Below are 22,655 nucleotides of genomic sequence, written 5' to 3'. Positions count from 1 at the left end.
CTTTCTCCATTGCTTGGCCTTACCCTTATTCCTACAAGCCTGTCATTTAGACACTGAGTTTACTTGATGCATTTGCTTTCATGACATCGAAGCCTAAAATACTTTTTTTTTTAATCATATACACTTGGCTTAATCAGCCTCAACTGTTATCTGAACAGCCACGCTTGCTGAGCCAGTAAAGCAATTTGAAAATGACACGCAACTGTTTGGAAGATCCAGAAAGGAGCGTGCATCACGGTTGTGGGGCGTAGCTGGCAGGTGAAATTATCCATCAGATGAAGCTGTTTGTTATTAGTACTGGGTGTCACAGCTCATTTCTTGAATCGGTTCTGATCTACAAGGCCTCAAAGTTAGTGTCATCATGGGTTCAGAAAAGGATCTTTCTGTTAATGGAGCAAAATTTTAGCTACATCAGGGCAAATTCAACAGGGCTCTTTACCAGGTTAGACTTTTTTTTTTAGTTCAGTGTGTGTCCATGGAGAAAGAGTGGATGTAGACAGTTTGTGTCTGCATGTGTGTGAAATGCCGTGATATGTTCTTTATAAAGTGTCTATATATATATATATATCTGTGTGTGTGAAATTCTTATGATTATTATACTTTGTTACAATTGCAGTTTTTGAAGTTGAGAGATGCTGAATATGAGTGGATGGGTTGTCATATACACCATTGGGCTGTCATCAATATACCTGAAGGGTCTGAACAAGAAAACTCTGTATGTATAAGCGCTGAATATGTTTAGATAGTGGTCCTGAACTACCACGCCTCAGACTGGTATGGGGACACACTTGTTAACAGAATATGAGTGATGCAGTAAAAAAAAAAAAAGAAAAACAAATTAATGCTTTGAATGAGAAAGACATAACGATATACGTTAATTGTTTCTTAATTTCTTAGAATGCTGCCTTGTCTGTGCAGCGGCACCATCAGGGCTGAAGAACATTCACCCTGCTTCTTTGAATTTGATCCAAGGTCATATGATCCAAGAAGTGCAAATTAATAGATCTGTGACCTATCTGGGAACGTCTACGAGGATCCGAGCAGTTGTTCTCAGTGAATTGGGAATAATCCCTTTGGAAATGGTGCAAAAGTTATTTTGAAACAACATATATGCCAGCATTGTGGATTGAAGGTAAAGATGAATTCCAACCTTATGGCATGTTGACAATGTATAGTGTTTATAATGCATTCATACAACTGCACCCCAACTCATCTCCCAGTTTAGACTACAAAAAAGGTTGAAAGACTAAAAGACTGGCTGGGAGTGTTGTTGACGGAGTTGTTGTTTTTTTTAATATACAGTACATACATGTATTATTTTACTGACACAAACCCAGTCTACTGAGGGTTTCAGTGAGGGCTTCTTGCTACACACATACCAACAGTGACATGTACTGTACATATTTTACTTAGTTTTCTTTTATGTTGAAACGGCTACAACTGCATTTGGAGGAAGCACTCCCACTGTCAGAATGGGATAAAAGAGGATTTAGATGACGTTTTTCCATCCTAACTGCATGTTGGTACACTTAAGTGTTTCTTCCATTATTCCAGATGTCAGGACGTATGAGATTAATTCTCCCTTTTTTTAAAACATGTCGAGGCCCATTGGTGTTCTTTTATCTGAAACACAGGTGAGATTAGAGCCTGGTGTTACATCACTTTGGATGTCGGTTTTTCAGAGTTGTGAAACAATGGAAATCATTTTAGCCACAAGCGCACCTTTCCTCTGTTTGTCTATGAGTGTAAGTGTTTGGCATGCTCAGGTTGTTCCTTTGTACTTCCTCCAATCCCCATGTGACTAACCCAGAGTAGCTGCCGTTGGCGCTCTGGGACTGGCTGCCTTTTCACTATGCCTGTCAGCGACTCACTCGAGCGTGGGTCCATTCTCACTCCAAGGGCGTCCGTGCTAAAGGAGTGCCTTCCTGGGCTTGTGGCAGGGCTTAGCTGCTTCCTCTGACAAGCAAACTTCAAGTATATTTGGTTCTTTACCAATGATGTGCTTATTCCACTTTCAGTTTTCTGTCCGAGGCAGGATTTCATCCTAACTTTACTGCCTTTTGAAGGACATTACCACAGTACCACATGGCCTGATTCTTCTCTGCTTCTCGTCCAGTGTAATAACACAGGCCATGATGGATCAATTCAGTCTGTCAGCCACTTACTTGCTTGTAAGTAATGAAAGTCATTCATCTAGAAAATTCACAGTTGTAGCTCCCAGATCTCCGGAGATAAAGCAAAATCAGTACAGTAAAGCAAATTACAATAAACTCTCAACAAAAAAGTCCCTTAAAGCCCAAACAAAACCCTTAAAGCAACACTCTACTTGAAAAAATAAAGAGAAACTTTATTTCATAACGGCAGGCCCAGTTCTTCTACACCCTTGCAGTGAGTTCCAGTCTTGCGTGTAATCCTGCTGTCATGGAGAAGCCCCCATTAACCAGGCCTTCAGCGAGCTGTTTGCTGTGAGCTTTCCCCCTCAAGAGATGGCTTCTGCTGCAAACTAGAGGCTGACTTATGATATTGTCACGCAAGGAGTAGCTTTTCACATCAGTAGGCAGTAAGCAGCAGGCTTAAACATACCTGTTTTCCTTTTTTCTGCTTATCTTTTTCGTACAAGGTTTTCACATATAACATAGTTAGTGTGCAGAAAAACAAACTCCCCGCTGCCTCTTATTGAGGCCAAGGTCGTTGTCTGTGGCGACTGTCAAGGTAATTGCTCTCTCATACACTCTGCTGCTGACTAATAGTGAGATGTGCCGGTTCACTCTGGAGGTTTGGGCCTTTCTGCAGTCAGGGGCATCTCTCTCTCCCCCGTCTGGCCACAAGGCTGAGAGGACTTTCTGAAAAAACACTTAACGCTAATTTATTTTTGTTTTTTTATATCTATTTTGTGCTGGAAGATGCAGCTACTTGAGGGATTTCCCTCTTTGAAAAAAGAAAGAGGGAAAACGAAGAAAAGGGCACTTACTGTGCGTGAAACAAACACAAATTGAAATAGCTAACGTTGACTGTGATAGAGTACAATGATTTCCAAGATATCTTTTTTTTTTCACATTTAAATGATTTAAACTCAGATGTCGGGGCAGCCGTTATATTTCACAGCTCAGTCCTGCTTCCAACAGTCATTTCTTTGTATTGTGAATGTGGGGGGGGGGGTTCCTTGGAACTCCACAAATCCTTTGGATTTTAATGAAGGGGTTGCTAGGTACCATTCTATAGGGCCTATTGTGGACTTCTATATGGATTCAATGGTAGAACAGGGAGCATCAGTCACCCACAATGCACCCGCATTCCACTGCATTTCAGAACTATTGGATAGGCCTGTGGGCTGCCCCCAGTTTCTTATTCCATGATGTGGCTTGCCATTCTTAAATCCTCCATTTGCTCTAAAAGTATCTATTAACAGCGTTCAAAAACACAAGGTAATTGTTTTCCCTTTTTTCCATTGGCATTTCATCCAGTTAAGACTCTCCTGCAAAAATGTTGGTAACATTAACTGTATAGCTCAGTGGCCTTTGATTAAGAGATTGTTGGCTGGTACTATGTGGAGTCATGGGGTTTATTTGCAGTATCTGCAGTATAGCTACGTCAGCTTAAAGACTTGAAGCCCTGTTCCGTGAACTGCAGTCACTGTTGGAAAAAGAGAGTTTTGGTATCATTATACAACCTACTATTGGGTCCTTTTTTTCTTTTTCTTTTTTTTTTACAGTGACACCAAACAGTAAGAGTACTTATCATACTGATAATGGATATAGGTTAAAAAGAAGCTCTTCTTTATAGCTTTGGCATAGAGATCCTATCCTATCCTAGCACTTTGCACGACATGGAACTTTTTGCATTACATTTATCAATGTATTTGTTTTTGTTCGGAGGGCATAAAGTCTTGTATGTACAGAAACAGTCTGGTACTGCACATTATCTTTGTGCTTTAGTTGAGGTGATTGTTCTGAAGAGAATCAAATGTTTATCCAGTCTAATCTTTATTATCTTCACATAGCATGCTAACCTTGTACTAATTGAAGACGTAGTACGAAAGATGATTAAACTCACCAACAGAATATGGTGAAATAACAATCTTGACATTTGTACTGAGTTGTAGAGATGCCGCCTGCAGGTAGCATGCTAACCAGCTAGCCACAGACTGTAAGCCTTATAATACTCCTTATGTCTCAAGAGGTGATGGTGACTCACTGCACAACCAGTCTACCTTCAGTCAAACATGAGAAGAGTGAGAAAGTGCTGCCCAGAGAATAAATGTTTCTTTTATGTGATTCCAACCTTTTGTTAGTTGTGTTGACAGACAGGCAGCTAAAGAATAAAGCTGTAAACAAAACCATGGATGAAACTCTTGGTAATACGACTTTTGAAGAGCCAGCTGATTAGTGTTTGTTAATTGCCTCGCATCCTTTGCCAAGCTTCTTTTTTCCAAATTTGCCATAACCCTTTCCCTGATCACAGGCACCGGGGATGCCTCATGCCTCAGCGGCAGCGGCAGCTGAAAATAGCAAAGATTCTCAAGCAAACCACTTAGGATCTAGACTGGCCTCTGAGGGCAATTGCATAGCAACTGTCAGCACAGTTACATTCACAGTGGAGTCAAGCTATGGTTACAGCTCAACTTGACCATTTAATTGAACCACCATCCTCATCCCAATGTACATGCAAGAGAGGGGTATCAGATTATTGACTAAAGAATATCCAATGCTGTGGACTGTGTGAGAAAACATTGAAGACATTCTGCCACCTCTAACTTTCTCTGTGGAGATCATTGTACAATTAAGTGCAGTCAAATACGCCAGACGTTGTTTTGAGATTACTTGAATGGTGCTTTTGTCTCATGACACTGTGGTTATACAATCAGGATTTTATTGAGAATTTAGTTGTATTATTATAATACACTTTCAATTTAGTGTTTTGAAAATCAATGCGACACGATTAAACTTTGGAGAATGTACATAACACCTTGTCAACACAGTGAACTGTTCACATCCATCCCCCAGAAATGTGTGGGGATTGTTTAAACAGAGACTTAATGAAACAGTGCTCTACACTCCTTGTTAAATGGAAATTACATAACACAGAAGCACAACTGCTATGCACAGTCATCTATAAAGAAAACATCCTCTCTGACCTCAAAACAATGAGATGTTTTATGTATGTTTTACAGTGACTTCTGCCAGATTGTTGGTTGGTTGTAATCAGTGTCTGGGAGTTATTAAATTTTTTCCACTGTGTTTAAACCAAACTGAATTCAAGTTAGACGCTGCATAGGCTAGCAAATGCACATGGATAGTATAGCAAAGCTTTTGATCACATTTGCAAGTTTTTTCTGCGCTGGGCTTGACGATTAATTGAATTTTACTTTTGGTTTCAAGCGTGGCCCTGTTGATCTTGAAAATAAGACGAATGGCATGAAACAATTATTCTGCTTCATTCCATCACACAGCAGTGCTCCAGTTTTCTCTTCTGTGATAAATACAGCGCTCCCTTTTACAACTGCAGACTTTTGCCAATAAAGCTCAAACTGACACAGGCTGACTGTGTGCTTGAGTCAACATGACGGAGAGAGAGTTAACAAGTAGTTCAGAGGAGATAAAAGTCATAAAACCAACGGAAACTTTCATGTAAGGGAACCTTTGGTCCCTGGTTTACTATTCATGGCTTCAGTGCAGGTCTCAAGAGGGGCACGGTTAGCCCAGGATCTTCTGTTGCAGCCACAGACCTCCACAGGTGTGCAAGACAGCATTTACAATCACAAATGCACTATAATCCTGTCTGTACAACTCCTGACCACCTCTACCATTGCATTACTTTGTTTTTCAAGCATCTGTTGTTGTTGGTGATTTTGGTTTGTTTGAAGCATCTTATCTGGAGGCTGTCAAATCATTTTTCAGGATAATTGGTACAAAAACCTATGTTCCTTTATTTCTTTCATATCAGACAGTAGCATTTACCCATGCTTTGTTTTTCCTCCCACCATCATCAAATTAAGAAATTGATTTATGGCAACACATCAACCTCTGTTGTATGTTCCTGTCGCAACTATTACTACATAATCGCATATTTCCATCTATGTTTCTTCATTGTTGACATCTTCACTGTCTCCTTACTGGGACTAAGACCTCTTAGAATTTCTATTAACATTGATATTATACATGTAATTGCAAAGCCGAGACTTCAGCGTCAAATTGATAACAGAGAGCCTGATAACTTGGAGGCAATTTGTCGAATTTGCAGCGAAACAGTGGCCATCTGAGATGGTGATAAAAGTAATCTAAAACTATTGATGGAATAAATGGATGGAATAATGTCTAAGAGATTCAGTCAGTATCAGTTGCGTTATTTGTAAAAGCTTTGTCAGTTAAAGTAGAAACATTAACTTGGTAAGTATTCCACCTGCTAAACACCAAGTTGACTTCTTATCTTACATTGAATTCTCCAAACATCACTAAGGTTACACGTCAAAGAGCTGCTTTCGTGGCTATGGTTTTGCTGTTTTGCAGTCTCGCTTATATCAAATAGATGTTTCCTTTAAGTTTGGGCTTAATTAAAAATGTTATTCTGCTGAGTCCATTTTCCTTGAATTTCCACAACTCATTAAGTTTCTTCAAAGAAAATATCAAAGCCTAAGAATCTGTAGGTTTCCACGTGTTCATAACCTGCCAAATATAAATACCTTTTTTAATTAAATTTTTTCCAATTTCCCACATTTATAAACTTTTATTTCATCTTGCAGCAGCACTTCTTCCCTTTGCAGCACGTTCATGTTTCCCATTCCTTCTTTTTAACCCTGGCATCTGTCTCTCTGTGTATCTATGGTGTGTTCCTTTTCTGCCAGTCTAAACCTATTCGCCATTTAATCATCTCTCGCGGGACTCAGTTCTGTATAATTAGAGACGGAAACTTTAATCACCATGGATTCAGGGCAGGGAGAGCAGAGTATTTCAAATCGACGCAAAAAGAAAATTATCATGAAAGAAAGACGTTACACAATGGGCAAAATCACTTCATCAATTCGTTATTGGTGCTCAGCTTGTACAGACATTGTAGACGTATCCAAGCTTTGCACATACCAATAAAACAAACTATCTCAAAATCATATCTGGCAGGTCTTGACTTGATATTTCTCAGCTAATTGTTGCTGTGCTGGATTGTTTTGCTACATAAAAAGGTCACAGTTTCCGGGAGGTCCATACATAACAGCTCTCCACCTTCTCGCCTGTCTTCTTGTATCAGCTCACTTTTTTTCCCATCTTCTCTTATATTTTTTATTCTGCCATTCCTTGTCTCCATACTGACATTTATTTAGCCTTCTCTCTTATTCCCCTCTGTACTCTATACCCCTTACTTATTAATCTGTGTGAAGGCAGTGTGTGTTGTTATATTTGGCAGACCTCACTCAGGAATTAATGGTTAGTTATTGTTTTCTGGGTAACTGTCAGCAGCATTAGGAAGTGCCGCCATTTTGTCTGCAGCAGATTTGAGAAAAAAAAAAGATGAACACAACACTAAACTGTGATTGTTTTTCGGTTTATAACACAAATGTATGATACAATACAACATGTTCATCAGTTTATCAGTTAAGGTGCATAGCGGTACATCTGGCAGCCAAACAGCCACGTGTTTTCCTCAGGATTACTTGGTAGAAACAAGTCGCAGGGCTAAAGTAGACTAAATTCTCATTTGAATTAATCAGCAGGATGCAAACAGAATTTCTAATTAATGATAATTTTACTGCATAACTGTAGATGTGTAAAAAACTATCTGTTTGCTCACAAATTTGTAGTCCTTACTTTGGTGCTGATGTGTAACTAGAATAACAGTTAGCTTAGCATGAATACTAGCAGCTAGCTTAGCGCAAGTAATGAACATCTGTCTACTATCACACATCCCACAACATGTAATTCAAGACCAAACAAACACAACTTTTTTTTTTCTCAGATCAAGTCAAACAAGATAAATTATGTAATATCGAGCTTTATGACAGCTGCTGGGCTGATGTTAGCTTTTTGCCCCTTCTTGTCAGTTTTCTGCTTAGCCAAGCTGGTTGCCCACTGACGATAGCTTCATATTTAACACACAGACATGAGAGTCAAATCACTCTCCTCATTAAACACATTAAATGTTGATGCAGCAGATGTATTTTTGTGATATGACAGATGGCTGTGTCCTGATAGTCCCACTGTAGGTCTTGATAGCTAGTTGAACTGTGCTTTGTGTTTCAAATGGATGCTGATTTGAGTTGACAGGCCGGACTTGCTAAAGTCCTCAGCAGAACACCAGGCCAGCTGACGAAGGGGAAACATGTTAGTCACTAGTGCAAAAACAGCCTTTGTTCCATTAAGCAAACATAATGGACACAAACACTTTTTTTTCTGAGTTTCTTGGGATATTGCTGTTTATATAGCTTTATATAGCTTATAGTTAACACAAGTAGGTGAGCTTATTGTACCTTATCCAGCTTTCCTGCTGACCTTTCTCTGTCATCTAAGAGCACCACAGAGGTTTCTTAGTTGGCTCAGCTACAAATATTCAGCAGACTTTATCTGAACTCTTACTGTGAGCTTCCAACTTATTAAAGAGCTGATATATTGAATTGCAGTTGTAACACTGACAGATTGTGCCCTTAATTCTGTCACTGTGGCCAAGTGGGATATCAGTCAGACCTGTGAAGAGCTAGAGTGGTGTGTTAAGAGTGAGTGTGTGCAGTGTGTATGTCAGAGCGTAAGCCTGCATGCAAACGTGAAAGAAGTCGTTACTCAGATTTGACAGTTGACAAAAAATGAGTGTGCATCATTGATGACTTTATTAATAATACATTTTCAGGAATAAGTTCTCAAAAATGGCTAATATCAGCCTCTCTAGTGTTAGTGTACCTTCTTATTTTTAGTCTTAGTGTGATATTTTAGGGATTTTTTTGTATTTAGTCATTCAGAGTAAACAAACGCCTTGAATAAGTAATTTTTTTAGATGGCAGCTTGAACAAATGAAGAACTATTCAGCTATCTCGGTTCTTGGTCTTTAGCTGTTGCGAGATTTTGATCGACCATACTGCAGCACACATTTTTCTTCTAGTACGGGCAATCCGCTGCTGCCACATCCTTAATGAAATGAACAAACTCGCAGCAGACAATAAAACCTGTCACTCTTTCCAAAAACAACGCTTCTTTTGGAATAATATCTTTGCATTAATTTCCCACAGGAAAAAGACGCTGTTAATACGTGTTGTTAATGGCACAACACTATGCTTTGCTTTGCTTTGCTTTTGCAGTATGAGTTCAAGGCCAAGAACATCAAGAAGAAGAAAGTCAGTATTGTGGTGTCTGTGGACGGAGTCAAGGTGATGCTAAGGAAGAAACAGAAGGTACGTCAGTGGTGAAAAAGCCCTACTCTAACTAAGATGGTTTTATTCTTTTCTGGTTTCAGAGCATATTAGTTATGGTAAAAGTATGTCCCTTGTGTTTATGCTTGATAATTATCATTTGTGTCATACACAGAGGAAAGAATGGACGTGGGATGAGAGCAAAATGTTGATCATGCAAGATCCAATATACAGGTCAGTTGCAAGCTCAAACTTTGATAAATTGATACAGAACAAATGATAAAGTGGGAATAAAACAGTCTGTGTTACATTTAACCAAAAATCCTGAATGTGAGCGCAGACAGAGCACAGTGTAACTATCTCTGTGAAAATGATTTCCTTCAATTCAGCTTCTGTACATGAAGTTGAGCTGCACTTTAAGCTTTCTCTGATGTATTTCGTCAAATAGAACTTCTTTGCTTGAATGAGCTGCATTATATCGTATATGGAAAATGTGATAGCATTTCCAATGAATAATTCAGAACTTGGAAGGCAGTTGGTGGAGCATATGTAGACTTGAAAGAAGAACTTGCAACCTTTTATTTCGGCACAATTTTGTGCCTTAAGGAACTGTATCTATCAGGACCTCTGCATCCTGTCCATTACTCTGTTTCTATGGTGATGGTGGAGCCTGTCAAGCAGCCATCGGTGGACAGTGAAATGATAAACTGATAAACTGATAAACTAATAGTAATTTAACTACAAAGTTTCAAAATGATATTGTCTGTCAGATGGGATTAGAACTACTGAGTAACCAGCCTCTGGTGCACTCAGAGATATGTGTGTTTGTAAATTATGGATTATTGTACTTTGGCAAAAACCTCGTCAAGAGACTGTGCGTGTTTAAATTGTAATTATTCTTGCTTGTGTTTTTGCATATGATAGTGTGTCTCAGTTGAAGAAGGTCATCATTTGTTTGCCTGGTTCCCAGTGGGAACATTTTACAGCAGTGAAGCTACAGATGGGCATGTAGCTCTGACCCTTGTCTGTGTGTCAGTTTACCACAGAGAGAGGTAGCATATGGACGACATGAGAGACAACGAGCGCACAGATGCTTAGAGAGTGCATTTAAATAACATTGTACTGTAAATATCCCCCTTATAACTCCTTTTGAATTGGGCCACTTCTCTCCTCTTAAATCAGTCTCACATAACGGTGATGTATAAAGTCAGCGACGAAGAACCTCACCTGATACATCATCATAAATGTTTTTAGATTTTTGTGACTTTTACTGAGTATTTCAATTTTGTGCCATGTTCTCCAGGATTTTCTACGTATCTCATGACTCCCAGGACTTGAAGATCTTCAGCTACATTGCAAGAGATGGCTCCAGTAATTCCTTCAGATGTAACGTCTTCAAATCAAAGAAGAAGGTGCAGCTTGATTTAGTCACTGCCTAGCCACTGAAATGTACAGTGGATTACAGAGAATACACACGTTTGTGTACTTACTGATGTTTGGATGAGAAAATCGATACCGTTCTCAGTCTGTACACTAAATATTAAGCCTGGGGCTGCAGAGGATTAGCTTTCTTTCCTCTTAGTAAAGATGGGAAACAAGAGCAAACTATCAACCTTTAGGTGTTCTCTTTTTTCTTTCAGTTATTCAATCTCAGTTAATCGGTTTTGGTTTTAAATTGGATTTTGAATTCACTTTCCAGTCGTACAGTTACCATTCACTCCCTCTGCAGATCCACAGCCTGCAGTGAATACCAAACAGATGCACTCAAGGACAAAAGATTACAACTGTGTATTTCAGAAAAGCGTCTCTGTACTTTTGCTCAGTTTAATTTCCTAAATACCTCTTCTTCAAAGCAGGGGAGTTAACTGAGTGTGCATATTTTCAATTCATCCACTAATGTTATCAGAATATTTCACAGACTTACCCGTCTCGACGACCTCATTGGTGAAATCGCTGTATTGTTTGGTGGTGTGAAAACGGCAAACATTTTGCTCACTCCTGAATACCTCTGCTCTACTTGTTGACCTTTTTGTGTTGTCCTCCCTTCTTCCTTTCCCAGACACAGGCCATGCGCATAGTGCGGACAGTAGGTCAGGCGTTTGAGGTGTGCCATAAGCTCAGTCTGCAGCATGCTGAGCAGGATGCTGACGGACAGGCGGACGGAGAGAGCGACAAGTCAACAGAGGAGCCAAGCAGCAATGGTGAGAAAAGGGTTTTCTTAATTTGTTATCTTTGATTTGACCGTTAAAACAAACATAGATTAATGCACATGTTGGGTCAATGTTTTCTGACTCAACATAGCTGCAACAGAGAGAGTCTGCTTGTATTGTCCACTTCCTGTTTAACGATGTACATGCACAAGTTATCTGTTTCTTGTCATTTTCCCTGACTCACTTGTTTGCTCATAATTTCCTGTAGATGTTATTGAAATAATTTCTATATTTGTGTGTAATCCTGGCTGCTGACAACACACCGATGTTTGCACAACATGGGGGTTAAGTCATTAGTTTTACAAAGTGAATGAGGCAGAAGGGCTGCCAAATGTGTGTGTTTTTGTCCTCCACCATCATTCACAGGGTTTATATCATAAGTTCTGCCCCATTTTGGTTTTGATTGGTCCGTGAAAGAGAAGTGACGCAAAAGTTGTACTCGTCTGGCTGTTTGGCCATTTTGATGTTATTTATTAATTACGGTGAGTTCATAAGACACGTTGTGCATGATAAGATTAAGTTGTAGGGTTAGGGTCTAGTGTATATTTACCAATTTCTTATAAACCCATTTGAAAGAATGGACAACATATTTAGAACTTGAGTGAATCTGCAATAGAGTAAGTATGTTTTTTAAAAAATGAATTACTGTGTTAGTGATTGGAATGAATTACAACTGGACTTTAGAATGACTAAATGACTAAAATCTAACAAACTAGTTTACTAATTTTATAAGCCAACAAACTTCCGCTTATTGTTCTCGAGGCCTTAAGATGCGTTACCATTCAGCAGCAACACTGACTCAGTCAGAATGAGATATTTAGAAACACAGACATAATACTTTTCTATCAGTTCTTTTATTCCCCACATTTGTAATTCCAGAGATCCTGATTAAAAAAACATTTTGTTCAGTAGAATTGTGGAGCTTGCTCAGTGGAAAAGATTAACTTGATAGGACTTTATTTGTTTTTTTGCTTGATAGCAGGAGTTGAAACAAGCCTAATGTTAATTAATTCCCCATCTGTCTTGAGAAGTAGTCTGCAGGTACCATTGCCATGGCAACCTTAAGGATCTAGTCAGACACAGCTGTTGAACATTTAGTCGTTAACGGCCTCTTTAATATCTATGCCACCAACATACCAACCGTGCATTTCACATTGTGAGCTCCTCCTCGCAACAAAGCAACGTAGATGCATGCTGAGCTCAAAAAATTGAAGTGGATATAGCGTAAGTGGATGACCCGCTACAGATGGCATGATGAGACTGCAAGATTAGAACTCAAAGAGGGAGTTTGTGTGCAGTCACAGAGCATGTGGATGTTTGGGTATATATCAAAGAGACACAAATGAACTGATATATGGGAAACTGCACTGAATTTAACAAGCTCGCATCTATCAAACGGAACAGTTTCTTTACTCTCACACCCAGATTAGCCCTCAGGAACCAGAATTTTGCGCAGACTGTGTCAACAATATTTGTTTAGCGTCGATAAAAGTAGAGTTTGGTACTGAACCTTAATCCTTGCTGTGACTTTAAACTTTAAAGTTTTGACCCTCTGACAGCTTGGTGGAAATCGCTGACCCAGTTTTTAGACCCCACGAATAGGTAAAAATGATTTCTGCCGTGTTTAGATCACCTCAGAGGACGTTACGGTTTGTTCACTCAACATCGTTTCCTGGAGTGAAACTTTAGCTGCTGCTTTCCGAACTCTAAACTCTATGCTCGTCCTAACCTCAACATAAACCAAAGTTGGACTGAAAGACAGAAGAAATTACCCTTTCACGCACAGATTTTACAACAGTCACCCCAAAGACTCGATAAAGGACAGCAGTGGCCACGCTCTTCAGTCGCCCCATAGCCCATTTTTATGCATCTTTTTTCACATCTGGCTGTTTTCAACCTAAAACATCTTGTGATCATAACTGTCAGTAACACCCCCCAAAAATAGGATGCATTGTTCTGAGTAACTCTATTGATTCCATTACTTTTTTTAGGGCTTCAATGGAACCGTCAAAGTCAAAGCTAGCTCGTTCATTTTTACCAGTAATCAAACTGCACAGATGTCTGGTTACACTGGAATGCAAACAGATTGACGGTACAACGCAGAGATTACATTGATCCAAAGTGTTCTTTAAATATTTCATGTGGGATGGAAGATCACCCATAGAGTCATTAGTGTTTCCGCTAAAGACTGTAATTTGCAGTTAATTATTAGTTTCATGGCGTCAGAGACCTCTTCGTCGGGCAAGGGTAAAATACCGTGGGCTCAGAATAGCATTAATCTGCCACCCATGTTTCATAGATGCTTGATCATTAGCTGACTGCTGTGTTGGATGCGTTTGAGCTTTCGGGCGAGTTGTGAGATGAGATGTTCACATGACATGGGTATACTATAAAGAAATGAAACCAAAAGTGAAAAAGGGGTTTTGTCCTGTGTTCCTCCACAGGTCGGAAACTCACGGGTGCAGAGAGAGAGGAAGAAGACGAGGACAGCAAGCATGGAGGAAGGCGAGGAGGCGAAGATCCCTCAGCTGGTGCTTCACTTTGCGAGAGAGCAGTCAGTGAGATTATGCAAAGCCTGGCTGAACTGAACGTCGTCAGACCTGGACAGACTATTTTGGTGAGATACTTCAGGATAATGTAGACATATATGTCTCTATATTCTATTCTATTTCTTTTCATATTTCTTCTAACGTCATGGTAAAACTGATTGTAATTAAAACTGTGCAGAGGAAACATTCAAAACATCCAAATAATCTCTTGTGAACTTTGTATTTTGTAAAAAAAACAAAAAAAAAAAAACAAGTCAGACTGTGCTGAATAGTCAAGTTCAGGATTTCAGTAAAAAATGATATATATATTTTTTTTTAACACAGATTTACAGGTCATTGATGTTTCTGTCATCACTGGCTGTTGAAACACCCTGCTGCTGCTCTATCCCCCTCACCGAGCACGCAGAGGGCACGTTTGCTGACAATATATTAGGCACTACCTTTAAGGCAGTCTGCCAAAAAGTAAAAGTTGCTGAAAAAGATTTCTAAGGAAGTCATGACATTTACTAAATCACGAAAGTAAGTCAGTAAGTTGGCAACGGTCGTATTTGGAATTGATTTGACATTTATAAGCATTTTTAGGGCCCACTTACATAGATGCTGTTTTTATTAAACAAAACAACACTGTAACACTGTTGTTCAGGCTGTAAAAGTTAAAATCTCTAAAGTATAGAGCACTATCGCTGCAGTTTTAACTAGTGGGCTCCCCGAGTTCCCAAGTCAGCACGAAACAAGAGAGGATATCTGGACTGATTTCTGCACAGTAATGAGTTAGAATTGTAATGACAACATGAGATATGCTGCTATCAAACTCAAGATGAGCTGGTATTTTCACGACATTATTCTGATGTGAACTGAATGTCGTTATATGAGATATATGCTTTTCTATTAACTTTTACACAGCATCCCCACTTTTTTGGAATCACAGAATCGTTGTCCTCACTGTTGCCAGTCGGACGCAAATGTCATTTTATCTGTCCGTTTCAGGGATTGTTAGACACAACACTTCTAATTCTGACCCAGTAAAAGTGCAGAGTGAGGACGTTTCCGAGGGGAAACGAGTATTTGTTTCCCCTTGGAAACAAAAACTACATCTGTGCCTGTATTTGTCATTCTCACTTGTCACCTTGCAGAAAAATTGTTTTGGAAGAACATCCTCACATGCACAAACTCGCACCATAAACTCCACCTTTGTGGGAAAGTTGATCTCCATCATTCCTCACTTTTATTACATACGCTGGCAGTAGAATCGAGGCAGCAGCAGCCTCCACAACGTAATGATCACAGGTTTCTGCTTCTGCCTTTGTAGCTACAGGATTCTGCACTCTTGATTCACCGCTTTGGCTTTAGTGGTGTTTCACACTATAATCAGAGCATAGAGCTGCCAAATGGCTCATTGAGCTAAGCAGCTACAGCATCTACTGCAGTACCTGACCGTATCATTGACTGCAGCTCTCTGTGACTAATCATGGCTCCAATGTGTCAGCAGGCCACATGTTTAAATAGACCTGGTCACTCTTAAATAAGGCAAAAAGGTTAGATTTTTACTTAGCTGTCTTTTAGATTTGGCTTCCTTATGAAGTTAAAACCTGGCTGTTATCTTTGCAGCTGTGATGGACAGAGTGATTAGAGGAAAAGGCTTTGGTGCATCATGTTGTGTTCCTTTGGATTTGTCACCAGAGCCACTGTGGTTGGCAGAATTGTTATCATGCTGCTAAAAACGAGGCAGAGGTATTGGAGCGGGGAACCTGAATGCTCCTGCTGGCTGTGTAAGGGGGGCACCTAATCCCAGTAATCCAGTCTGTTCCCTTTGATTTCTGAAAATGCCACCATAATCCCACTGAGAAGTTGGCGAACATCTGCTGCGTGAAGATAAGCAGTGAAGGAGCAAGAGGCGGAAGCAAAGAAACTGATAGAGGAAGGAAAAATGGTGTTTTGGCAATGAAGAATAGATAGTGAATGTTGGAAGTGAAGGTGGCACACATAGGCAGAAAATGATAGTTTCTTAATGATTTTCTGCCATGAAAAAAGTGGGCCTACATAAGCCGAATGAGCTGTATAACTGTGTTTGGCTGAAAGAGATCAATCACATTTGAGTTTTTTGCTGTCAGTCTAATGGAATCAAACCACACCCACATGGCTCTGACATCGTCAACGTTTTAAAAGCTTAAACTTGGAACACTTCTTACTTGGTCTTGAACAAATGATGTTATAGAGAAATAGCTCAGATTTTCAGCAGAGATTTAATAATCATCATTATCTTCTTATCTGGTATGTCAGGTATTCCACAGCCTACATCTGATGGGAGCAAAGAAGCACAGAAATGTCAACATCTTTGATATATTAATGCAGTTTGGTTTCTGTGCCTGGATTAAAACCAGTCATTTGTGGCCCACTTTATTATAGAGTCCTGCTCCAATGTGTGCGGAATATAAATTATCAGTGATTGAAAACACATCCTTGTATTGTCCAGGTGTGGTTTGATTAAGATTCTCATGGTTACCCCACCATGCAACATATCGCTCCTGCGACAATTTGTGGTTTGATGGTGATATTGTGTTGTTTGTTGACTTGTGAGTCAAAGTCGGTTACTTCAGTATTGACTTTGGTAGCAATTTATACTCCCAACATATCCTTGTAAGTTAAAAATTCTTTAAGTTGGCACGTGTTGCCTGTTTGAGATAAGTGTGCCGAGTAGTTTGAGGTAGCTGTAAGGTTATTCATTGTTTTCTGTTTAAGAAGGTTTCAGTTGACACTGAATTCATTAACTACTGAGAAGGACACGGACACAGACTTTGACATACATGTGTTTTCATAGAGAGGCATATTGTTCATTTTTAGAGGCTAATGCAAAAATATGTTCTCAGTCTTTAATTAAAACATCCCGTCACTACTAATAATCAAACAGCAATAATCATGGACATATATGTGATTATGCCTCAGAGATTATATTTACTAGAGTAAAACTAGAGTTTCAGATAAAGTTTCTCATTACTTTTAGTTTTATTTGAGCTCTGGCAGTCTTGAAATTTACGAGTTGAATGCGTTCTACTTTTCATTGAGCTACTTTGCCCTCTAGTGTTTGTATATGGGCATTACATCACACCGTGTGTAACTTTAACGATCCACTTTTTGTATGACAACAGAAAGAAGTGGTGAGATTATGTCGATATGAATTTCCTGGTCATTTGTGCAAAAAAAGTTTTATCAATTTAACCATCTACACAGACCATCTGCACTTTTTGGTACCATCACAGACAGAAAAATGTGATTCCTGTCCATCCCAACAGTATGTGAGAGAGGGGCTGAAGTAGAAAGCTCCTTAGAGAGCGTCCTATTTCTCCAGGAAATATTTGTGTGACTGTCATCTAGAAAATCACCTAAAAATCATCTGCAGAGTAGGGAGAATAAGGGAGGGGGTGGAAATGATGGAGGAGAATGTGTTACTTGGTAATGAGCTCAGAGATTAATCCATTTGTGGTAGGTAGTTACTGTGAGGCTCAGGTTTAGATCAGTGGGTCACAGTGAAGGCCTCTTAGACTCGGAAAAGAGGAAAGCCTCTCTTCTACTGGTTCATTAATCGGTTCATTTGGTGTCCAAGGTGTGAAAATAGGTCTGCACACAGAGAATCATTGTCTTTGATGAGATGTCACACCTTTAGTTTGAGTCATTTTCCATCATTAAAATGTCGTTTTTGTTCGTTTTTGTCTGTGAACAGGACTTCGATCGAAAGTCCATTTTCACTTTGACACCTCAAGGCATCACACCTGGCAGCCCTCGTTCTCCGTCTCTCACTCCGCTGGCATCGCAGCACTACCTGCAGCTTCTTCAGCAGCAGCTGCAGCAGCAGCAGCAGCACACACAGGTGGCCGTCGCACAGGTAACAAACTCACACGGAATCCAGTGTGGGCATCCGGAGATGTAGGAATATTTGGATCTACTGCTTCATTTCAAGAGAAAATGAGGGATAAAGTGCTCAAATACTCTATGAACGCAGAACTTTCTGGTACAGTGACCTTTGTCTTAGTTTCCATGTTGATGGTTTGAAGTTTGTCCAATATTGCGCTGCAGCACCTGAAACAGCACTTCAAAAGGGTTTCAGTTCACCTTAAGGGGCCCTTATTTGTGTCAAAAAGGGCTTGTTTCTGCTGTTATCTTGCAATGCATTTGTGTATGCAGAGTCCATTTGGACAAAATAACTTCAGCTCCGCCCACTCTGTCTGCAGCAGGTGCCTCAGTTCATGGACCAGAAATTTCTCCTCACGAAAAGGTGCTTTGGTGTCGGATTTCTTTACCTGTTTAACAGGCTGTTCAAAATGGTCGCTGGATATATGAGAGTCTGTGTGAACAGGAGTGTTTACAGCCATTTATTCCAGGGCTAGCCACCACTCCTATGGAAGCATTTCAAAGTGTGGCTCAACAGTTTTATGTTGCAATTTCACATGTGCAAACAGCAGCTACTGCTTGTTTTAGCCCAAAGATATCCGCTGTTATCTTTTAGTTAACACTAAGCTGTGCTCTACTTGCAACACCAGCAGCAGTAACCCATTAACCTGCCGTGAGATTTCATTTTGAGATTCTGCAGGAATCTAATCCGTAAAGTTGTCAGAGCCTGTCGGTAACAAAAAGAAGTCCTTTCATTTCATATCAGACAGTTCCGCAGCTATGTTATGGTTTGGGTGATTTTGTTCTTACTGAATCTTAAACCATTTTAAAGAATTTTTGTCTCCTTTAATAATTTAGACCCTAAAAGAAGGAAAACACTGTACGTTTCAGGTGTAAAAATACCAGAGTGTACCTGTAAGGTCTTTAATTTTATCCTCCCATTTTAGAAGTTTGAGTGAGAGAATTTCTTTTGCATGTTTACTTTGAAAATAGAATCACAGTTGAATCTGGAGGCGATTTAGAATATATAATCATTGTGAAATCAATCCTTTTCCATCAATTTGTTGATTCATTGGGAAGTTTGCCCTTAGTTTGAGCTCTCTGGTTGAGTTGCAAATGTCCCTGTTTACTCATCGTCAACGAGACAAACCGTTTGCTGTAGTGTTTCTGTTGTCTTCTTTTGACAGGCTGATTTCAAATTAGTGGTGTCACTCTGGAATGGAAATCTCAGGTCTTTGTCAACTCAAGTTGCTCTCTTCTTTAAAGGTTTCCCTGAAGCACAGATAGGCTCGTGTGCTGCAGCCTCGTCATAATATTCACATTTCATGCAAGCATTCCTTCCCAGAATGCACAATAAACTCTTGTTTGGATGTATGTTTTATACTGAGCTGCCCCACTGGGTGGCAGCACTAATGCAGTAATGAAAGGACAGTTAGTGCAGCACAACCTGTACTAAAAGCTCAGATATTTGTAACAGACGTGATGTCATACAGCATCTGTCCTTAAAAAAAAAAAGCCAATTTTAATGTTAATATCAATATTTACAAGCTTAACCTACCATCAAGGCAAAATAAACCACGCAGAATGGAATGCACATTTCATCATTAATATCAGTTATTCTGTATAAACTCGTGCTGTGAAGTGGGGGAGGTCAGAGGAAGTAAGGTAGAAATTTTAATGCGTAATGTTCATATACAAACTCCCTAACCTTGATTCCCACTACAGGTGCAGCTGTTAAAAGATCAGATGGCAGCAGAGACTGCTGCTCGTATGGAGGCTCAGGCTCGCATCCACCAGCTCTTGCTGCAGAACAGGGACCTGCTGCAGCACCTGGCTCTGCTGGTGCAGCAGCTGAAAGAGCTGGAGGCCCGCTCTCCGAAAACAACACAGCCGCAGCAGGAGATTCAAGCTAACGGACACGGTGAGTGACTGGAGGGTTAACTGGTGGGAACAGTGCGATTTCCCTCATGCAAACAAGTGTCAGGTCAGCTTCCTCAGGCGCTGCTGTCCTCATTGCTCACTTCTCTGTTTGCCTGTGGATGAAGCAGACAGTCACGACATGAATCACGATCCCATGCTGGCTTATGAGGACGAAACCACTGTGCGTCCTCTGAGCACCACTTTCAGCTTTTCACTTTTATCAGAACTTGGGGAAAAAAGATTATTTTCTAGGAAAAGCTTTTAACACAGCCTCAAAATGGTAGTGATGCTTTTTTTAATGCAAAAAAAATGTTTGATCAGCGTCAAAGGAGACACTTAAGTGATGATAAAGGGCAAATAAATGAAAGTCCTAGTCAATGTAATGATAAAGAGTACAGAAACAAAATGACAATGCTTAAACATTTGTCAATTTTGACAGAACCTATTTTCATACAGCTAAGAAATTTGCTTTAAGTTGCAAGCAGGGTTAGCTGGTGTGCAGCTTTGTAAGATGGTATTCGAAGTAGACATCTGAGGCTTCAGCTGTAGGAGTAGGATCATATCCATAGTGCTATTCAAAAAATAAGTGGTGTTGTTTAGCTGTATTCTGAATTGATATCATTATGGTGCAGTGAAAGGAGTATTGAGCACATGGGCAAATGCTACATACTTATAACAGGAGGCTACATCCATAACGAAGCCAGCTACTGATCGGACCAATGATTAGTCGACATTGGTAATTAAGTTTCAAGAAGCGGCTAACTCGTACATCTGATGCAGCTCCTCACTGGGTCATCTCTTTTCCTGCCTGGGCATTAGCATGGAGAGGCTAACAACTATCTATGCTGGTGACCCAATGGATTAAACACTCTCTTCACTGGGTGTTTGCGTTTCTTGGCTTGCGACCATCATGCCGAGACTGACAACCTACTAAATAATCTATTACTTTAGTAACTAGCTTCACAAAGATTAGCTCGTGCATTTGCTCGTGACAGATTGCGAGGTGTAGTACCGCCACCTACTGTTGGCTTGGCTGTAACTACAGTCTGTGGCTCCCACCATAAACTAGCAAGTTCCCTCTTGTAAAGAAAAACTTGATCTCCAGGGAAATTTTAGGAAAAAATAATAGAAGTATTTTTTTGTTTACATGTGTTTCTCCAGGGCATTCTGGGAACATAAAATAAGTTAAACATGTTTTCATATGCATAGAAGAAGACAACTGACATGTGGTCGGATCAGTAGCTGGCCTTGGCAGGGATATAGCTTCCTGCTACAAGTGCATAGTCTCTGTCCTATGCTCAGTAGTCTTATTTTTGGCCTTTTCACTATGCCATATTGTGCCACTTTGTGAGTTTGGTCAGTTGTATACTACAATGGGCAAAAAAAATGCAGACAATCTGTAATTTCAGATTACTGTTAGTGGGATGTTAGCATGCTAACATTAGCCAATTAGAAGCAAACACCAGCTGCAAGCAATGATGGTATCCTCAAGAACTAAAAGTCAAAAGGATTCACTGCCTGCAGCCTGACTGAGTATCATGATGGAGTTATAATTTGAAAGTATTGTTGAGGTTTTACAAAGGCCTGACAGTTAAAATTGAGGGTTATGAACCAACCTTGCACACCGCGCCTTTCTGGCACACAATAGCATCTCTGCACTTGCTCTATTCACACTGTGCACAGTGGGTTTAAAAAAAGCTTTGTACCGACATTAATTCACACAGACTTTTTTTTTCTCAGTGCGAGTTTTGATTTTGTGAACAGTTTTTATTTTAGTGCATATGCACTTTTTTTCCCCCAAAGGAGCATTTTTGGCCAATAGCGTTTACAGCAGCTAAAAGAATGGCTGATTTTGCAAAATAATAATGAATAAACCCATGCTTGTTGTTACTTTGCAGAGCTGTCTGTTTGTTTGAATCTGTTTACATATCGATTGTGTTTTCACTTGTTTGTTAATGTGTGTGCGCACTATAATTTGACACTGGCTTGCATTAATCACGTCAGCCTTTTGACAGAAAACGTTTATTGTGCTGATCTCAGACATAGATGGTCTGAGTGTAGTGACTGGCACCGTGCCACCACTTCCTTTCTGCAAAGTCAGCACTTATTTCAAAGATGCCAAATCATTTACAAAAAGACAACATTTGCGATGCGTTTGACTCCTCATTATGCTTCCTGTTGATTTTTATGGGGGACATTTTGTATTTTGTGTCTGCTCCAGATGGCCAGCTGTCAGCATGCAGCTCTGTTTCTGCATCAGCAAAAACTCTGTCCTTGAACCTGAAGAATCACTACAGTCAGAGCCTGGAAAAGTTCATCACCTCCACACCTGCATGGCCACTCCAAACCTCCCCGCTGTCCCCAACCCAGGTGGACTGTGCTGAGTCATATCTCAACTTGCTCAACCTGGAGAACAGCACCAAACCAGCAGCCTCCCTCACTGACCTGGACCCTTTCATCCGGGCCAACGGTTCTGCCGATAACAAGGAGAGCTTCAGCAACGAGATTGTCCCGCTGTCATCCAGAAACCCTTCCAGCACAGATGAAAAGTAAGAACGCTGTCCTCATGTTTCATGAAATAATGCTATTTAGTACTGACCCTGCAGCCTCAATGAGAATTGGGTCACCTCCAAATTTTGATTGTACTTGCCAGTACCTGAACAAAATTTCACTCGCTGAATGTATGAACATCTTCCCATCTTCTGTTGAGCTTCTCTTAACAAAGTTAAGTACGATGTGTATTTATTTTTATTTCTGCTCCGTGAC

General features: G+C 40.0%; 1 protein-coding gene across 1 annotated transcript in view; it reads left to right on the top strand.

Moving 5' to 3' along the window:
• The window catches only part of LOC140276608 (carboxyl-terminal PDZ ligand of neuronal nitric oxide synthase protein), a 51,448-nt gene that overhangs the window by 15,715 nt on the left and 13,078 nt on the right, over positions 1-22,655 (top strand). The window contains exons 3-10 of the mRNA XM_072371376.1: positions 9,275-9,367; positions 9,501-9,559; positions 10,629-10,737; positions 11,385-11,526; positions 13,980-14,152; positions 17,803-17,964; positions 19,695-19,890; positions 22,111-22,438. Coding sequence (XP_072227477.1) covers positions 9,275-9,367; positions 9,501-9,559; positions 10,629-10,737; positions 11,385-11,526; positions 13,980-14,152; positions 17,803-17,964; positions 19,695-19,890; positions 22,111-22,438 — 1,262 coding nt within the window. The remainder of the gene's footprint in view (positions 1-9,274; positions 9,368-9,500; positions 9,560-10,628; positions 10,738-11,384; positions 11,527-13,979; positions 14,153-17,802; positions 17,965-19,694; positions 19,891-22,110; positions 22,439-22,655) is intronic.

The sequence above is a fragment of the Leuresthes tenuis genome, unplaced genomic scaffold, assembly GCF_036924035.1.
Source record: "Leuresthes tenuis unplaced genomic scaffold, fLeuTen1.0.hap1 SCAF_19, whole genome shotgun sequence".
Taxonomy (NCBI): Eukaryota; Metazoa; Chordata; class Actinopteri; order Atheriniformes; family Atherinopsidae; genus Leuresthes; species Leuresthes tenuis.
The sequence above is the reverse complement of the archived record's forward strand: the minus strand, read 5'-3'. Positions and strand labels throughout refer to the sequence as shown.